This window comes from Girardinichthys multiradiatus, chromosome 15, assembly GCF_021462225.1.
Source record: "Girardinichthys multiradiatus isolate DD_20200921_A chromosome 15, DD_fGirMul_XY1, whole genome shotgun sequence".
Classification (NCBI taxonomy): Eukaryota; Metazoa; Chordata; class Actinopteri; order Cyprinodontiformes; family Goodeidae; genus Girardinichthys; species Girardinichthys multiradiatus.
The window spans coordinates 34,730,980-34,750,924 of NC_061808.1; the positions used below are offsets into that span (position 1 = coordinate 34,730,980).

At 39.5% G+C, this 19,945-nt stretch overlaps 1 protein-coding gene across 1 annotated transcript; it reads left to right on the plus strand.

Annotated features, from left to right (window-relative positions):
* The first annotated feature begins 7,032 nt into the window (after positions 1–7,032).
* Positions 7,033–19,424, plus strand: katna1 (katanin p60 (ATPase containing) subunit A 1). The gene is made up of 11 exons (XM_047387114.1): positions 7,033–7,214; positions 8,929–9,091; positions 9,510–9,649; positions 11,439–11,640; positions 11,824–11,921; positions 12,219–12,324; positions 13,917–14,075; positions 14,300–14,426; positions 14,592–14,726; positions 17,312–17,438; positions 18,310–19,424. Exons 2-11 carry the CDS (start codon positions 8,930–8,932, stop codon positions 18,506–18,508), a joined length of 1,455 nt encoding a protein of 484 aa, XP_047243070.1. The 5' UTR covers positions 7,033–7,214; position 8,929; the 3' UTR covers positions 18,509–19,424.
* Positions 19,425–19,945: the final 521 nt, after the last annotated feature.

Sequence of the window (19,945 nt, forward strand, 5' to 3'; positions counted from 1 at the left end):
GAAAAATGCATATTTTGGAAAATCATATCATATATGAGCAATAAAAGTATAATACAGAAATGCTATATTATGGTTTACATAATCATAGGGAAGACTGCTGACTTGACTCCAAGGTGCAAAAGATGATTGTTATATCCAAACATAATAATTGAAAGATGAGTGGAAGAAAAAATTTGATGCACAAACCACAGCTTGGAGAGGATTGTGAAGCAAAGCCCATTTATGGGTTTGGAGATGTGCAGATTGAGTACATACAGTTAAGATTATTTATACTACTGGCAGATTTAGGTTTACACTAAGCTTTTATTTTACTAAAAATGTCTTCTGACTGGAAGTGATATAAATGTTCTGGAGTGGTCCATCCAGGGTGTGACTTAATTATGATGGATAATATGTAGAGAGTTAAAGATTAGGGTGATGGCAAGGAAGTCTCCCAACCTGGAAGATAAATTGTTAGAACACCATTGGAAATCATCAAAAAGCTCCTCTGCAGTTATAAGGTTTGATTATTATAGCAAAAATATTATTGAGAAGGTTATCAATAATTCTCAACATGTCATTTTTATTAAATACACACAGAATTGGATAAACTACATTTTTTTAGAATCAGCTTCAAAAGAAGAATCTTTGTATTTTTTAAGAGATGACTGCCCTATCATTACAGTATATACAGTACAGTACATAGGCTTACTTTTCACTAGGCCCACATTTCTGTATTAAAATCTCTTTTTTTTTTACATTGGTTTCATGAAATAGTTTTCTAAGAAAACAACTTTTGAGTTTCCACTAACTCTAAGCTATCTTCATTAGAAGTACTTAAAATATATCACCTTGTGTAAAATACATTTTGTAAAAGTTTCCCTTTGTGAACTGAAGAGCTGAAAAGATAATGTGATGATATTCTGCTGAGATGCACCAGTACACCTTTCTAATGACAAGACAAGGCACAAGCAAAACTACCAGATATTGAATCACCTGGAGAAAAGAAGACAATTACAGTATTAATGGTAGCAACGTATTCATACATCCATGTATATAATCCTGTCTTTCAACCTTATAAGGTGGAAGGATATTTTTTTTTTCTCAGGATTTGGAACGCTGCCAAAAACACCCTAAAGCTTATTTCTATATTTGCCAATTGTTTTGTAAAATATCAAAAAATACCTAATAGCCCCGTGAGGCTAACTTGCTTCTGGGTTTGCTTTATCTTGGATTGCTTCCAATAATTTCATCCCTCCCTATAGCTTTTACAACAGTACACGCTTCAGGGCTAAGTTGGTTGCACTAAAATCAACAAAATCTGAATTTATGTAAAAGTCACCTTATTGCACTGTTTTACTAATCATTTATGAAAATGTTCCTATCTCCTTATGTGGGAATAAAGTTGACCATAACATTCTGACAGATTGGAAAAGTGGGAAGGATTACCTGGTAATATTTGACAGTCTAGAACTACTGTGTGTCAGCTGGTAGTTATAAATTAAAGCAAACAGATCAGGTGTGGGTGTACCTCAAGGCTCCATTTCCAGCCTGCTTTTATTCAACATCTATATACAGGTCCTTCTCAAAATATTAGCATATTGTGATAAAGTTAATTATTTTCCATAATGTCATGATGAAAATTTAACATTCATATATTTTAGATTCATGGCACACTAACTGAAATATTTCAGGTCTTTTATTGTCTTAATACGGATGATTTTGGCATACAGCTCATGAAAACCCAAAATTCCTATGTCACAAAATTAGCATATCATTAAAAGGGTCTCTAAACGAGCTATGAACCTAATCATCTGAATCAACGAGTTAACTCTAAACACCTGCAAAAGATTCCTGAGGCCTTTAAAACTCCCAGCCTGGTTCATCACTCAAAACCCCAATCATGGGTAAGACTGCCGACCTGACTGCTGTCCAGAAGGCCACTATTGACACCCTCAAGCAAGAGGGTAAGATACAGAAAGAAACTTCTGAACGAATAGGCTGTTCCCAGAGTGCTGTATCAAGGCACCTCAGTGGGAAGTCTGTGGGAAGGAAAAAGTGTGGCAGAAAACGCTGCACAACGAGAAGAGGTGACCGGACCCTGAGGAAGATTGTGGAGAAGGGCCGATTCCAGACCTTGGGGGACCTGCAGAAGCAGTGGACCGAGTCTGGAGTAGAAACATCCAGAGCCACCGTGCACAGGCGTGTGCAGGAAATGGGCTACAGGTGCCGCATTCCCCAGGTTCAAGCCACTTTTGAACCAGAAACAGCGGCAGAAGCGCTTGACCTGGGCTACAGAGAAGCAGCACTGGACTGTTGCTCAGTGGTCCAAAGTACTTTTTTTGGATGAAAGCAAATTCTGCATGTCATTTGGAAATCAAGGTGCCAGAGTCTGGAGGAAGACTGGGGAGAAGGAAATGCCAAAATGCCAGAAGTCCAGTGTCAAGTACCCACAGTCAGTGATGGTCTGGGGTGCCGTGTCAGCTGCTGGTGTTGGTCCACTGTGTTTTATCAAGGGCAGGGTCAATGCAGCTTGCTATCAGGAGATTTTGGAGCACTTCATGCTTCCATCTGCTGAAAAGCTTTATGGAGATGAAGATTTCATTTTTCAGCACGACCTGGCACCTGCTCACAGTGCCAAAACCACTGGTAAATGGTTTACTGACCATGGTATCACTGTGCTCAATTGGCCTGCCAACTCTCCTGACCTGAACCCCATAGAGAATCTGTGGGATATTGTGAAGAGAACGTTGAGAGACTCAAGACCCAACACTCTGGATGAGCTAAAGGCCGCTATCGAAGCATCCTGGGCCTCCATAAGACCTCAGCAGTGCCACAGGCTGATTGCCTCCATGCCACGCCGCATTGAAGCAGTCATTTCTGCCAAAGGATTCCCGACCAAGTATTGAGTGCATAACTGTGCATGATTATTTGAAGGTTGACGTTTTTTGTATTAAAAACACTTTTCTTTTATTGGTTGGATGAAATATGCTAATTTTGTGAGATAGGAATTTTGGGTTTTCATGAGCTGTATGCCACAATCATCCGTATTAAGACAATAAAAGACCTGAAATATTTCAGTTAGTGTGCAATGAATCTAAAATATATGAATGTTAAATTTTCATCATGACATTATGGAAAATAATGAACTTTATCACAATATGCTAATATTTTGAGAAGGACCTGTAATCCCACTAGCCCAGATTTTCAGGTATTGCAACATCTTCTAAAGTATCTATGCTGATAATGACAGGCAGCTTTATATTTCTGTGTCACCACTACACCAGAGTCCATACAGGCAAGTGTGGAGCAGAGGTGACTGTGGCTCAGTAGGAAGAGTAGCCTTGCAGTCAGAAGGTTGTGGGTTCAATTCCAGCTTCCTCCTACCATGTGTCGATGTGCCCCTGGGCAAGGCACTTAACCTCAAGTTGCCTACTGATCTGCGTATTGGTGAATGAATGTGAGTGCGATTGGGGGAATGTTTGGGGGACCACTTTGAGTGGTCTGTATGACTGGAAAGTCACTATATAAGTTCAGTTCATTTACAGTCAGTGTGTTCAAAATATCTATGATTGTTGTTTAGATGGGACCAAAATAAACTATTATTGTGGTCCCAAAAATGCAAGGTTGGAAATGAAATGGAGTTATTAGTATATGAGTAATTCAATGAATCAGCCCACTGCCAACATAAAACATTGACAAAATAGAGTCTTTTCTACTGAAACAGGATGCAGAAAAACTAGTGCATGCTTTGAACTGCACTGAGTTAGATTACTTTATAGGCCACATGTCTATGCAGGTCTCTGAGAAATAATCAATCAAGCGGCTGCACCTCATACAACATGCTGCTGTCTGAGTCCTGACAAACACCAGGCAAATGAATCATAGGACAGTAGAATCATTGTACTGGCTCCCTGTTTGTTAAAGAATGAAATTAAAAATCTTGTTAATGGTTTAAAACACATTGAATCATCTTGGGGCTACATGTCGGAGTTGCTGGTCAGGTATGAGCCGTGTGAAACCCTCCACTCTTCAGATCACTCCTCAGTCTGTGTTCCTGAGGCACCATTTAGTTTCTGCTTCTCAGCTCTGGAACAAAGTCCTTAAAAGCCTGAGATGTGCAGAAACTGTTGGTACCTTTAAATCAGGACTAGAAACATTGATTACTGCAGCTTTCCCATAATGGTCCAAGACTGCTACACATTTTCTATCACGTCAGCTTTTTATGTTGTCACTTTAATGTTTCTGTCCTATAATGTCATTATGTCACATGTTTTTAACCTTTTATGTTATGCTTCATTCTTGTTTTTTTTAGTTTTTATCTCTGTGTCTGTGTATTTCCTGTAAAGCAGTTTGAGTTATTCTGTGTATGAACGACGCTATACAAATAAACTTGCCTTGTCTTACATACAGTCATGGTAATGACTTTGATTAAGACAGCAATGCTGTGAAAGAAAGATGCAAATCATGTCAAACTTGTATTGGGTTACTAGAACTGTTGGAGAAAATAGATAGTAACAGAAAAGTATTTACTAATTTAGAAATAGCTTACTTTAATAAATGATAAATATGAATCCGGACATCGTGCAGCCTTGCAGGACATCTGCTCTTTTCTGGTTAGATCCTTCAGATGAACACTAAAGGTTGAAAGAAAATGGCTAATTATAAAATAAATAAAACCACACACATGTTAATGACATAAAGACTCTGGTTTGCAGCTGCAGGATGTATAAAAACTACAGTTGTTGCAGGTGCCAAATTCACAAAGTTCCAGCAAAGACAGATTTACATCTGAACTTATGCTCCCAGGCAAACAACAACCCTTTGCATGGAACCAGTTTGCCAAAATATAAGTTGTGTATTCAAAAGAAAAGCCATCTGTATTTATGTAAATGAATGTAAATGACAACCAGGACAAAACACCTAGTGCTGTTTGGAGCATAAAGTTCTCATTTTTTATGATCATAGTTATAAGAGAGGAGACAAGACATTGCCTGTTGCTCTTTACCAACAGTGAGCAGGAAATTTTTTCCAGTAAAGAGTGCAGGATATTGTTAAAAGTTATTTCTGTATTCTACAAAGAAATGATCAAAACTGTCCATAAAATCCGGTGTTTGCTGTTATATATTCAGAATACAATGAATATCGAAAGGTTATTGTATTAACTCTGTAAATAAGACTGGGACACACTCTAGATAGACTGCCCAGGTTGGCTGCTGTGCTGTCAGGAAGCCTGATGCTGTCTGTGTCCAGTCCTGGAGAAACAGCAGGACTGGACACAGAGTGCATGAGTGGGGACCTTGACCTGCTGGATCCATAACCTCAGCCCCACTCTCAAGTCTTTTATAGCCTCTAACAGGTTTTTCTTCAAGGATCGCCCTTAGGTCCTACCATCTTTCCATCAACTTTGAACTCTATCCCACAGCATGAAGCTGCCACCAACATGTTTCACTGTGAGGAAGTATAATAAGACTAATTTCAGTGTTGGATCACTCCTAACTTTATACACACACAGTGCTTCGTATGTAGACCAAAATGTTCACTTTGGGTCCCATGTCTGTATTATTGCATCATCGAGAGGAAAGTATTCATCTGTTGATAGTTTTGTTTATAGTTTATGTGATCATAGTAATGAAATTAGTTATTTACGGGGTTAATTGCCAATTTCATGAGACCCTGCCATGGTTACCAAGAATTAAATGGCAAATGTTCATCACTAGTTAATTATTTCCATCCACTGCAAGTGCAAATTTACACCAGTCTAAATCTGTTGTTCCCTCCTGACTACGAGGCTGCGCTCTTTACATCACCTCGGGGCTAATGAATAAAATGGTCAAATGACCATGTTTTCACTCTGTTACTTTGATAAAACGTCTAGTTTGGGGAATTTAAAAAAGCTGGCTGGCTGTAAGGGATGGGCTTAAAGGGATTGTTAGTATTTTTTGAAATTATGGTCTGTGAAGTTAGCAGTGATGGACTCCACATCACTCAGGACTGATTAGGGCTGTGGAATTTTATATTTGTATTTGGATATACTTTTTTGGTTGTAAAAACGGTGTTAATAAGAAACTTATGAGTCCAATTTTAAAAAAGTTGCAAATGGATGTTCTTTTTTATATTTGCTGTGTGGTGTGTGTAAATGTTTTTGTTTTGCAGCCAATAGGCAACCTGTTATATCAATAACAAAAATAAAGATTATAACTTTAAATGAGTGAAGACTTATTTGTAAACCAAACGGGTACTATTTTTCTAGCTTTATTGGACTCAGCAGCAGGTTTGAACTGGAAACGCCTTATACCTTTAGTGTTTCCAGTTATCTGCCGATGGGATAATCAAATACAGCTGTGGGTGGAATGTGATTAGGAACCGCATAGAAGCAGCATCCCACCGTCTGAAATAAGTTCCAATTTGACGTAGAAAAGACGTATACAGCGACCACATTTGCACTACATTTGGCGGTGCTGAAGACGTCAAAAAAACTAGACGTTCGGTAAACGCCGGAAAAAGACTTCGTCTGACGTCACAGTCTGCACCTTCAGGGGACCCAAATTGCAAAAATGACTTGGAAGTTACGTCGTTTCAACGTCTCTTTGCGCAGTGGGGAGGGTTGATTCAGCTAGCAACCAATGGAACATTAAACTAGAGTAACATGGACATTTTTCAGATGAGAACACTACATCAAACCTAACAAAGTTTAGACATTTAACATCCATTAAAATAGCATTTTATTCCAAGGATATGAACTCTTTCAGTTTAAGTTATTTTTCAAATTGTCCAATTTAGCTGACACTGGGGCTCAGTCTGACCTTTAATCGCTTTGAGAATTTCTTTATTTGTCTATTATTGGTAAAGAAACTGATACGTTTGCACAAAATCGTCTAAAACAATTCTGAACTGTCCCCTTAACTTGAAGGGAGGTCCTAAACTCGATTCTGGTTCCGGCCCCACACGGTCTTGGGCCGGCGGCTGTGGCTGGAAAATATAAAAACTTTGCCCAAACAGTTGGTTCTGATTGAGAATGATGAGTCCTATTTGAAATTGTTTTATTTTGAAAGTCGTGAGCGGAAGTCTAAACTTCGGCTGAGTTTGAACGCGGAGGAACGTGACTTCCGTGATGAAGTGAGCTATAAATGTCTCGAACAGCGTCAGTTTGAAGCGCTTCGGTCAACCAATAGTCAGGCTGAGAAGTGTGTGGGTCCATGAGGAAACTGGAGTATAAACTTCTCTCGGAACAGGTTGGTGGATTGGTTCTGGTTCGGTTCTCATTGACTTTAGTAAATAAAGCGTTTTTTGTACGGGAGAAGAAGGCTTCGTCTGACTTGAAGTGAGCTGTTGGTTGTGATTAACATCAACCTCTGGCCATGCTAATGTTTCTTCTAACAAGCAGGCGGTTCTTCACGGAGACTTTCCATCCTGTCTCTGTTGGCTTTAGTTTTATTTGGACACAAACAGTTATCTGCTGGGCGAGGCTGGGCTGCGCGGAACCAACACAAGCTTGTTCACTTGTCTGTCTTCATGTGGAAACCCAACAGAACCGCAGGGAGGATTCAGAAGTTGCGGCTTTTTTATTAACTACACGTTCTGAGCTCCTTCGTGGCATCAAGTTAAAAAAAATGAACCATGTCAAAACATTTTTGAGATCTTTGAGGTGTCGCCTCACTTTATGTGGATAAAAAAAAAAATGAAGTGTTTATATTTTGAAATTATGGCTAACAATTGTTGACCAATCATGAAAGCAGTTCTTGACGTGTTTGGGTATTTTGGACAGTTGTCGGTGTGGTCGGATCCTTACAGCTGTTAGGTTGATGGTTAGATCTGCTGCTCTTCATAATGCAGCCTTTTAATGAGACCTCTCTGTTTTCCCCACGATGTTTGCACTTTCATCTGTTCTGTCTTTGTCTGTGAAAATAAATACCTTAACGCTCATTTTATTTTCTTTGATCAGTTTTTATGTGCCCATATTTCATTTGATGTCCTTTTTATAAATACTTATAAATGACCTGAAACATGCTGTCTTAAACACCACATCTGGTAGTTTTGAACAAGAAAAGTTAGAATAAAAAAAAGAAAGAAAACTTATTTTAAAAAGTTTTTATATATTACTAAATCATACACTTCCAGACAAAGGTTTGGAGACACCTTTGTCATTCAATAGAATTTTCTTATTTATTTTTGCTCTTCACATTGTAGATAAATAGTGAAGACATCAATACTATGAAGTGAAAGTATACAGACTTATGTAGCAAACAAAAAATATATATTACTCAAAATATCTTTTCTATTTTAGATTCTTCAAATTAGTCTCCCTTTGCTTTGATCACTGCTTTGCACGCTGCTGGCTTTATCTCCATGAGCTTCATGAGGCAGTGATCTGGAATGGAATGGTTTTCTAACAGTCTGGAAGGAGTTCCCAGAGCGAATAAAGACCAACTGAATGAGTTGTGTCCAAACCTTTGACTGGTACTGTTTACGACGTATAAATCTTTATTTTTACATAAAGTACATTATGGGGTCCATCAAGTTTGATGCTGACCATGCCCCCAGTTGTGATGTCACTTCAGTTGTCATGTGACTTTGGTGATGCAATATACTGGCACCTGTAGCTTTGTCATAATATTTTGAAGGCAAGGATGAAATGCTTTTTGCTTCTCCTATCCCAAATTTCCAGATTGTGACTTATTATATTTGTTTAGATCTCTTAAGTCTTTTTAAAGCTATATACTAGGAAAATTATTCATGTAGACCCTATTAAAGCTGATGGTATAAAAGGTTCTTATTTTAAGTTTTGTATCATTCTAATCATGTTCTTGGCTATGTGGGAATATATGAGGACCCCTCAGTCTGTGCCACAGGTTAAGGTTATATCTATGTGTGTATGGTCTTGAAAAGCATGTCATTTTAAAGTAAGGTCATGAACAGGTCTGTCACTAAGCTTCGCTTCTACCGCAGCATGAGTCTACGAGAGATCAGCGAGAACGTGAAGCTGGCTCGAGAGTATGCTTTACTTGGAAACTACAGCTCAGCCAGTGTTCTCTACCATGGGCTGCTGGAACAGATCAAGAAATATATGTACACTGTGCTGGACAGCAGCGTTCAGCAGAGATGGCAGCAGGTAAATGTTTTCCTCTTGGTGCTGAAAACATTCCAGAAAGTAGAAATGAACTAATCAGCTGACCAGATTTTGAAGTTGGCTAGTCTTCGCTTTGATATTTGTGATTGGTGGCCTATCAACCAACAGCATGCATTCAATTGCACTTGTTTTTCTTTTAATTAATAAAGCAGATAAATGTTAGGGACTTTGATGCATAGATTTATATATCTATAATCTTGTAATTCCCTAATTTTCTGTTGGATACAAAAAAAAACTCAGAAGTTGTTGCAGAGCAATTTTTTTCTACTTTGTGTGAGGAGTCCTTAGTCTAACCTCATGAAGAAAGCAGAACTCTGTCTAACAGCCGGAAAAAGCCCAATCAGTACATCTCTACCAGGGATGGATCCTGGCTTAACTCATCTGTATGTCTGTTTCTTAGCTGTGGCAAGAGATTAATGAAGAGAACCGACAGGTTCAGGACATAATGTCGACCCTGAAGAGCTTTCAGCTGGACACAGCACCCGCTAAACCCGCTAACCATGATGATTTTGAAATGAGGCCAGCGCATGTGGAACCAAGGTATTACATTTTCTCAATAACATACAAGGAGTACTTTAAGCTCCTCATTCAGTTATTTGGTAACAGTCTTTATTCACCATGATTAGGTCTCAGTCAAATGATCCTCTCTCGCTCTCTCTCTCTCTCTGTTTCAGTGTTTACGGAGATTTTCTCCCTGACACTAATTGACCTCAGAACTAATTATTGTTTCATAACCATTGATTATATGTGAAATCTTCAGAAAAATGATGTATACTATTTTCCTAACCTTACATCTCGGTAGGTAACTAACATGTCAGTTTATTTACCTGGTAGTCCTTCTTGATGAAGTACCAAATGACTCCACTAGAGGGCACCTGGCGACACAGGGAGTTGGTGAGTTTGATGGTGTACCTCTATGCGGATGATGTTTGGTTTTAGTCGACATGAAGTAGGGCTGCTCTATCAGGACAACTTGCCATTGTGATACCAATGCTGAGAACTGCAATGATGATATTAATAACTAATAACTCACATTTTCCTGCGTCTTTTCTTTCTTCACATTACACAATGTCCCAACATTCTCCATGAGCTTTAACACATCAGCCATCATGGACATTAAAACCAGTTGCAGTCAATCCAACTGATATGATGGGTGGATGTCTGACGCATGAAATGAAATGTCCAGCTAAGCATTCCTTGGTGAGCGTGATACTCCACACGCTGATGTTATCACGATGAAGACTGTTTATTCAATGTATTCTTCAGCTCTAACCTAAACCAATCACATTTGCTCCCACACTGTATCTACTAATTGGATACACGTGTGACCTTTCATGCACTTAGAGCCTTACTATAATATTTCTACCCGTGGACCATCATTTATAACACAACCACCAACCTCGGTGTATAGGCCAACACAGAGGATTGCTTATGTTGAAGTGCCATTAAAACGATACATTGGTTTCAATCTTTTTTCAAGACAAATCTAAAGAGTGGGGTTCCTTTGCACTCAGTCTTGCTTAGATTATGCTTCACAGAATCACCTTTCCTTGGACATTTACATGTAGGTCTTAGAGGGGAACGCCTCTACCATCTTTGCACATCCAGAGATTGGATTGGTTTAGTCTTTTGCCCTTTTTTTTGCAAAATGGCTCAAATAAAAAAAAAAAAATATTTTAAGAGTTGCCACAAATTCTCAATTTGATTTCAGTTTGGGCTTTGACTGGGCCATATGATTGTAATGTACCATTCCATGGTAAATGTGGCTGTATGTTTAGGGTCATCACTGCCCTGATAGAATGTGAATCTCCACCTTAGACTAATGGCTTTTGCAGCTGGTCTTTAGCTGCTTTCATCCTCTCACCAGCTTCTCTCCCACAGTGATGGCGCAGGGTTCCTACTCACACTTCAAGTCTGGAATTTGCTTTACTTGTTTGCCAGATCCGGATAAATATGGGGAAATGAAAACTACACTTTAAATTGTCTGTTAGCCAAAAAGGGATGTTTTGGTCCCCTCTGACCACAGTGCCTTCGAGACGAGGCTTCTTGTAGATTTAAGTGCCTGACTATTAGTTGTGTTGTTGACATGTTCTTCTAGCTGAGTAGTGGATATATGCAGCTCCTCCTGAGTTAGCATGATGCTTCGCTGATAAATCCTTGCCTGGCGTGTCTGTGTAGGCGGACGGCCATGACTTGGTAATTGCGTCTGTCTGAGTTCATGTTCTCACAAAGCCAGTGACCTTTCCTCTGCTGCTGAGGGCCCACTGTCACAGCTTGCAGCTTTATTATTTCAGTTAAATTGTTGGCATCATCTCTCCTGCTGTCGCAGACATTCTCCTGGTCCCGTCAGGCGTTCTAACTTTCATAAGGAGAGTAAACCTTTAAACAACCGGCTGAGTGCAGCTGTGAGGCCCCATCAGAAGCAGTCACCGCGAGGGGCCAACGGGGACAGAAGCAGGGTCTCCAAGGGCAAAGAAAAGAAGGAATCAAAGGAGGGGAAGGAAGCTGCTGCCAAAGCAAAGGATGACAAGGTGATCAGCATGGAGTAGTTGCAAAGAACACTGCTTTCAGGTTTCAACAATGCCTTTTATAGTTCAAACGGTGTCAATGCTGCTTGTTTACTCACGGCTGGCCTGTTATTCCAGTTTTCCTTCAGATGAAGGGGTTGCACTGGGTGAACTGAAGAGTAAATATGATTTTATTTTAATGTGCAGGAGAAAGAAGTGAAAAAGTTTGATGGAACAGGATATGACAAAGACCTGGTGGAAGCACTAGAGAGAGACATTATATCTCAGAATCCAAATGTAAAATGGTGAGTAGATCCTTTGCAAATGTTTTATTTTTGAACACTGACTGAGTTCAGCTGTATCTGAACAAAAGTCTGCCTCATCTAGCTGGATCTGTTAAGCTCATTATCAGGATTTCAGACTTAATTCTTTAGGGGCTCTGAACTGCAGGAATTTGGGTTAGGTAAAGTAGTTTAGGTTATGCTGAACCTTGTCACATCTATTTTGTTTAATTGCGCTCGTCAAAGATGCAAAGAAACACAAGTTGCATGTTACTGACTGTTTAAGACATTTGTGCAGGTTTTCATATCTTTATTTTTTAGGGATGACATTGCTGATTTGGAAGATGCCAAGAAACTCCTGAAAGAAGCGGTCGTGCTTCCGATGTGGATGCCAGCTTTCTTCAAAGGCATCAGGAGACCATGGAAGGTACTGCTCTGAAGGACAGATGGTGGTATTTATTTTTATTAAAGAGAAGTCTCTATATGATCAAAATGATCATAGAAAATGTTCCAAATGTTAAATGTCTCTTTGTTGTTCTCTAAGGTGTTGCTGGTATTCTCTCTCTCTCCCCATCAGTTGCAGGTTGAGATGTGGACTCTCTGGCAGGAGCGTGCACAAACTAACTTGGCATAAACTTTCAGTTTTTCACAGGGATTTCTGATATGTCAGCATTACATCAGCCAATGTTGGTCTTTTTTTATTGCTGTATCTGTTTTATAAGGAAAACTGGGCCGATATTAATGACCGATGTCTATCTCCATCTTGTTTGTGTTTTGGGAGGAGGAGGAGGTTGGCCATGTGGTATTTGTTTAGGTGTGTGACTGTGAGAAGCAATGTCAGTGCTGTTTGTGTCATTTTATTTTTAGTGAATCGGTTATTGGCCATAACAACAATATTAATATTGATCGGTACATCCCGAATTTTGTTTTACTCAAAATATTTTTTTAATGCATTTTACTTTATTGATCTCACAATAGAGAAATTATCCTCTGCCATTAACCAATCCCTTAGTGAGCTGCCATTATGCAGCACCTGGGGAGCATTCAGGGGTTAAAGGTTTTGCTCAGGGACCCAGAGTGGCAGGCTGTGGGATTTGAACCAGGGCGTTTGTGGCCTCTCCAGGACAAAACAAAACACTGGTCTACCCACCACCCACTACTACTTTGGGTTCAGGTTTATCACATACCAGGTACTATGGATACCAGAGGTTGGATGAGTCCATCTTAACACAGATGGGAAGCAGTTCTCTGAAGGTGGCTGTATAACTATCAGTGATTCTTAGGAATGCTAAATCAAGCTTTTTCTTTTTTCACTAAATGTTGTAAAGAAAAATGAAGATGCTGGTATTTTTAATTATGTTGTATAAATGGTCCTTTTTAGCTCACGATCTGTAGAATCATAATACATTTGATCAGTTCTTTGTTTTGATTTGGAATAGTGGGCTGAGCTCATCTGCATGGATCAGATAAAAGCCATTTCAAACTATCGTGAGCTTTACTCTACCCTAAACTCATATGAAACAGATCAGATTAAAATGTAGCAGATACATGACTATAAGACTGAGATGAGATCTGACATCTGAATGCTAAAAAATATCTGGGCGGGTCAATTGTCTTAACAATATGGCCTACTTAGCTGGGTGAAAATCAAAAGTACAACACCTGGCACTCTACAGAAACTTTAGTTTTATTCCTTCTGTTTTTCCATTGAAGTATATTCCAAGGGATGTATTTTATTACAGGTACCAAGACAGGAAATGTATGTATACACCAGCCTGAATGCAAGATATGCAGACTTATCGATCAACTTGTCCTAAACATCTGTGGCTCAGTTTCTCACTGTGGAAACATTGTTTTATGTCCCTGTTCCTTCTGCCGTCTTCCAAAAAGTCTCAAGTTGACAACAGAAAAAGTCACAGAACTCCAGCCAATCATGAACAAACTTCACTGACTGTGTTTCTGAACACGGTTTGTGTTTCTTCCATCTTACTTTGACATGATTGTTCATTTCCTCCTCAGGGAGTGCTGATGGTTGGGCCTCCTGGCACGGGGAAGACTCTTTTGGCCAAGGCAGTAGCTACTGAATGCAGGACTACTTTTTTCAACGTGTCCTCATCTACTCTAACCTCGAAGTACCGAGGAGAGTCTGAGAAGCTGGTTCGCCTTCTTTTTGAAATGGTAAGGTTGAGTTTGAATCAAGCTGACTGGCTGCTCTGTGTGTGTGTCTCTATTATACTCTGGCCTTGTATCTGACCTTGCTTTGGTAAGTTTTACTAAATGTAACCCCTTTGAGGTATCTAAAAAAATCACTTTGGAAAAACGCCTAATTCTTGTTTTAGTCTGTATTACCACGAGCCTCGTGGCCTTCAATGCTCCCTTTCATTTATTCATCTTTGTTTCAGGCACGCTATTATGCTCCCACAACAATCTTCATCGATGAAATCGACTCCATGTGCAGCCGCAGAGGAACTTCAGAGGAACATGAGGCCAGTAGAAGGGTCAAGGCAGAACTGCTGGTCCAAATGGATGGTAGTACTTTCATGTATATGTTAAGCAGTAACTAATGTCATAGTGAGCTAATTTACAATGCCTGAAACCTGGCCTAGTTTGAATGTTTAATGGCTGCTTTCCACTTATTTAAATCCACTGCATTGTTTATCAGCATCTTTTTCTGTTATCTTGGCTCTGGTGCAGGGGTGGGCGGAGCTTCAGAGAACGATGATCCATCAAAGATGGTGATGGTGCTTGCTGCTACCAACTTCCCCTGGGACATTGACGAGGCCCTGAGGAGACGGCTGGAGAAGAGGATTTACATCCCTCTGCCTTCAAGTAAATCTGCCAGAAAGTGGCTGTGAAATGTGATCAGTTGAATTAAAGGTAGTCTGATCGGAGGTGTTTACATGGAAACCAGTGTCCTGAGCTCCATGGATTAAACAGAACTCTGTGGCCGTCAAATTCCTCACACCCCCTGTTTTTACACCTTCTTGTAGTACTCTTTCTCCTCTGGGCTGTTAAAATGAATGCAAATGAGCTCCGATCTTCCCATCCTGAGAGAAAAGTAGCAGAGTGGGTCGCATAAAAGCTGATCTCAGCAGAGACCTGAGGACCAGCAGAAAGTTGCCTTCTTTTAATATAACAGTTAGTATGTTTTTTAAAGAATAAAATGAAAACGTATGTAAAATGATCTCAAGTCCTTTTAAAACAAAACAAATATTAAGATGGTGGTTTTAAAGCCAGGATCCAGTAGTCGCAGGCCTTTACCATGGAAATGCTAATCAGCAGTTTTCTATTGTTTACTGGGAGGTGATTAAAAAGCCTTTGAAGAATTGGTCATGCTGTAATAATACAGGGTCTTGCCTTAGCAGAACAGCTGGATTTCTACTGAAATTCAAGGACACACTGGTGGACTATTTTGTCCATGTATCACTTTCCTTCTACTTCACAAATATTCACAGCATTGTGTTAGTCTGTCATATATGATCCCAATAACATATATTTGTTGTAACATGACAAAATGAGAGGTTACGGGGGTATGAATACTTTTGCTTGGCTCTGTCACAAACCTTTTTAAGGATTGCAATTTATAAAAACTCATGTTTCAGAGTATGACTGTAATCAGCATTAGGTGATGTCTAGCAGCACGCTTGCACTACTTATTGTAGGAGGTGTCAGTAGTTGTATTTTTTATTTTTGTTTTAGAGCAACATCTGTTTGATTTAAAGCCAAAGCACCGTCACTTTTACTGTCCTTGCCATAAAATGCTCCAACATATCAAAATAAACTCCACATCGCCCATCCCTACTTGGAAAATATTGTTAAATATATCAGCTGGCCAGTTGAAACCACTGTATGTTTCTGTTCTAACTAGAACAATCTGTCATGTTTGGTCAAGATGCATCACGATTAGAGGACCAGGGTAATTTTTGCTTTGTCTGCTGCAAAATTCAGGAGGTGTAGAGGAAAACCCTTCTTCTTTTCTAACATTACTCTGAGCTCAGACCAGCACATGGCCACTTGCTAATAGTCATAATGCATAAATTTCTCTTGTCTGGAATTTGGTCACAGATGTTTGGCTGTGAATAACACCTCGAGCTGCCAAAGGGAATTGGATTACAGCATTGCAATGACAAACAATTTAACTTTAAGTTTACTGCAGAGGTTCTGCTGCATCTATTGACCAATGGGAACTTAGAATTATAATCGTTTTGCTACAAAATATACATTTGTACATGAAGCTGGGTTTGTTGTAATAAAATGTTAATACAAGCTACCAATGGAATATTTCTCAGTTCATGGGTGGACTGACACTTCCCTGACTAAATGATTGGCACATATCAGCCTAGTTAAGAATCCCTGATTATAAAGCAATCTGGGTCGGTTCCAATCCAAGCAAGGTTAGGAGACGAGACGAAAGAACTGATGGAAACTGGAAAAAATATGGCTCAGCTTATCTGGGACCGTTTTAACTAAAAATTTTGATTATAGACGCAAAGATCCTGAAATGGTGCTGTTATGATGAGGATTTTACCCCAAATATACGATGCATGCCAATCATAGGAGGTGGTTTAACATGGGCTTCTCCCCATATTGTACTTTTCTTTTGAAACCAGGCAACACTAAAGAGTTTTCAGATGTTGAAAAGACTACACTGTCTCAATAATAGTGACCTCTTTGGGATTCCAATTCCTGCCTTTCAGTATTTCATCTACCTGAATGAAATACTGTGGATTTCAGTGGAGGATATCCTGTTTGAACTTATGGAGATCATTTGGATGGAAATGTCTCATTGGGTACTTCATTATACCAGTTCAGCAAGGCCACCATTCTGGTTCTTCCAGATGTTGGAGGATATGTTGTTCCCAGGAAGCCAATCAATAACAATTGTTTTGGGCCTGTCCAAAGATAAAAGATATTTACAGAACTAGTGGCTATATTTGAAACATGTATTACCTTTAACTGTGGGGAAGTTATTTTTGGGTTTATGAGCTCAACTACTGTAAATGTTAAAACTAAATATCTGTTTGGAGAACCGAGTTTAGCTGCATTAAAAGCAATTACAAGGAAATGACTTAAACCTAACATACCAAGTATAGATGGTATTATATCATTTATGATATATTTGTGATGGAATCCAAATTTGAGGACATTTGGAAGAAATCTATATTTCCCTGAGACGTCCTTTTGTTTAATTCCAATTATTAACTCTCCTGTATTATTTACCATAGAAAACACCCCATGTTCATATAAAAAAGAGGATTGCTCAGTAAGGTCAAAAGCAAGATCAGACATTTTTTCAGTGACTCTGTCCTCTGAGTCACTGTTTAGCCCTGAGTGTCCTCTGGTTGCTAAACCTTCTGGTTGTAGAAAGATGAGTTTCCAGGCTGCTCTGTTCATACTGACCCTTATATTTGCAGTTAAGGGGCGAGTGGAGATGCTCCGGATCAACCTGAAGGAGCTGGAGCTGGCCAGTGACGTGGACCTGGACAAGATCGCAGAGCAGCTGGAGGGTTACTCCGGAGCTGACATCACTAATGTGTGCAGGTCAGACTGCTTTTATAAATGGCATACTGCAGCAGAGACCACACACACCTACACACCTGTTACATGACCCTTCTTGATTCAGCCCGGTTTAATTCTGTTTTTTTATATAGCATCAATTCACAACTCATGTTGGCTCAACGCACTTTACGAAGTCAATTCATTTGAATCATACAGATTCTGTGTCGATGACATATTCCAATAGATCCTAGTTATCAAACAATGCTGCCAAGTTCAGTTCATTGTTCAAATTAGTTAAAGTCTTCTAAAGAAATCCAGCAGATTGCATCCAGTCAGTGACTTGCAGCATTCACTCCTCCTGGATGAGCATGTAGAGACAGTGGACAGTCACTGGCGTTGACTTTGCAGCAATCCCTCATACTGAGCATGCATGTAGTGACAGTGGAGAGGAAAAACTCCCTTTTAACAAGAAGAAACCTCCAGCAGAACCAGAACCAGGCTCAGTGTGAGCGGCCGTCTGCCACGACCGACTGGGGGTTTGATAGAACAAAGCAGAGACACAAAGAGAACAAAGAAGCACTGATTTAGGCAATATTCCAGAGGTGAAAAAAGGAAATCCTAGAAACCTGTTTAAAATGGGATTTAAATGGCATGTCCTGGTCAAAAAGAACACCAAGGTTTTTTACTTTGTCTTGTCTGGATTGAGAAGCAGAACATTTTAGGTCATCCAGGTTTTGATGGTTTCAAGACGTGCCTGTAGTCTTATCTGTGCCTTTTTAACTTATGGCAGCTTTTTTTTTTTTTTTTTAACAAATGTTAGTCTACTGCCAGTAGACATACTTTCATTGAGTTTCATTAGTGGTGAAACTAAAATCTGAGCATTTTAATGACTAATTGCTGCTTGATGTTTTAGAGATGCTTCTCTGATGGCGATGAGGCGCAGGATCGAGGGTCTCACCCCAGAGGAGATCCGTAACCTTTCCCGCGACGAGATGCACATGCCAACCACCATGGAGGACTTTGAGTCAGCTCTGAAGAAAGTCTCCAAGTCTGTCTCAGCTGCTGACCTGGAGAAGTACGAGAAGTGGATTGAAGAGTTTGGATCCTGCTGAGAAGAATGTGTAAAGAGTTCTTTTAGTGACTTTTTTGCTGAACTGTTTCTGAGTCAGTCTGGATGGATGTTTGTAACATGAGGTAAATTTCACATAGCTGCACTTCTTTTGTACATAATGGTCAGTCTCAGTGTGAACTTTAGACTGGCCTCTTAAGCTTGCAGCAACATGTTTTATTCAGTAGCAAAACTGTTTCTAGTTTCATCTTTGTACAGATCTGTCAGTGAATTAACTGACAGCCAATCACATTACTTGTTTTCAATTTCACTTTGTTTTTTGAGACCATTTCCATTTTGTGTTTTAGACCATGTCCATTTCTATCAATGCAACACTAAAAATGTTCCTATAAATGTATACCTTATTGTTGAACTAAATGTAAGAGGCACTTTATCTAGTCATTTTTCCATGCCATCTTAATATCCCCCTGGTTTAGGTGTGTTGGAAGGACCAACTTCATTTGGCCCGTGACGTTCTTGGACTAGTGATGCTGTAGTTCTTGCATTTAAAAAGTCTGTCCATCTACCAGTGGGTAGTTAGTGTATATCTTATCCAGTTAAAACTGGTTTAGACTGAAAGCACGTTGCATATAGTTTTGGCCCATCCAAATCTTAGAAAACGCATCCTAAAAGTCCAATCATTGTAAGGTTGTCTAGGGAAACCAGTCCATACATGCAAACAGTGCGACGATGGAAAAGAAACGCTCGACTTTTAACAGGAAAAGCCACCAGCAGAACCAGGGTCGCATTGAGAGTCCATTTCTATGGACCAGCTGGGAGTTTTGAGGACAGGAAAGATGATCACAGAAGCATTGGGTCAGATGTTCTTTCTATTGGAATTAAAACAGAACAAAAAGTTGACGGTTTCAACAGCAAATACAGGTTCATTTCAATAAACTGGAATATCATAGAAATTTCAATTTCTGTCATTCAGTTTAACATCTGTTTAGATTTATTGCTCACAGGGTGATATATTTAGTGTTCTTTTCTAGAATGAAGACTTTCAACTAATAAAAACTTAAAATTCAGTTTCTCATAACTAAATTAGACCAATAAAATTATTTTGCCAACTGCAAATAATCACTCAGCAGTGGGGCTTCTTTGCATTATTACTGCATTAATGCGGTGTGGCATGGAGGTGATCATCCTGGACATGCTGAGGTGTTAAGGACCCCTAGGTTGCTCTGATTGTGGCCTACAGCTTGTTTGTTGCCGTGTCTCTCATCTTCCACTTGGTAATACATTATGTGGTTTAGGGTAGACTAGTCAGTCAAAACATTGTTGGCTGGTTCAGAGTCCTTCTGGAAAATGAAAGGGGGGTCTCCATGGAGCTTCTTAGTGGAAGAAAGCAAGTACTCCAAAATGTCCTGGTATATGGCTGTGAACCACTACCAGCAAAACATCAGTGACTGTGAAATCTTCACACTGGACCTCAAGTAAC

Excerpts from the sequence above, each read along its gene's own strand:
- katna1 (XM_047387114.1), top strand. The coding sequence starts at position 8,930 with ATGAGTCTACGAGAGATCAGCGAGAACGTGAAGCTGGCTCGAGAGTAT. Across the intron at positions 11,641-11,823 it reads CCAAAGCAAAGGATGACAAG|GAGAAAGAAGTGAAAAAGTT; the intron begins GTGATCAGCATG and ends TTTAATGTGCAG. Across the intron at positions 11,922-12,218 it reads CAGAATCCAAATGTAAAATG|GGATGACATTGCTGATTTGG; the intron begins GTGAGTAGATCC and ends TTTATTTTTTAG.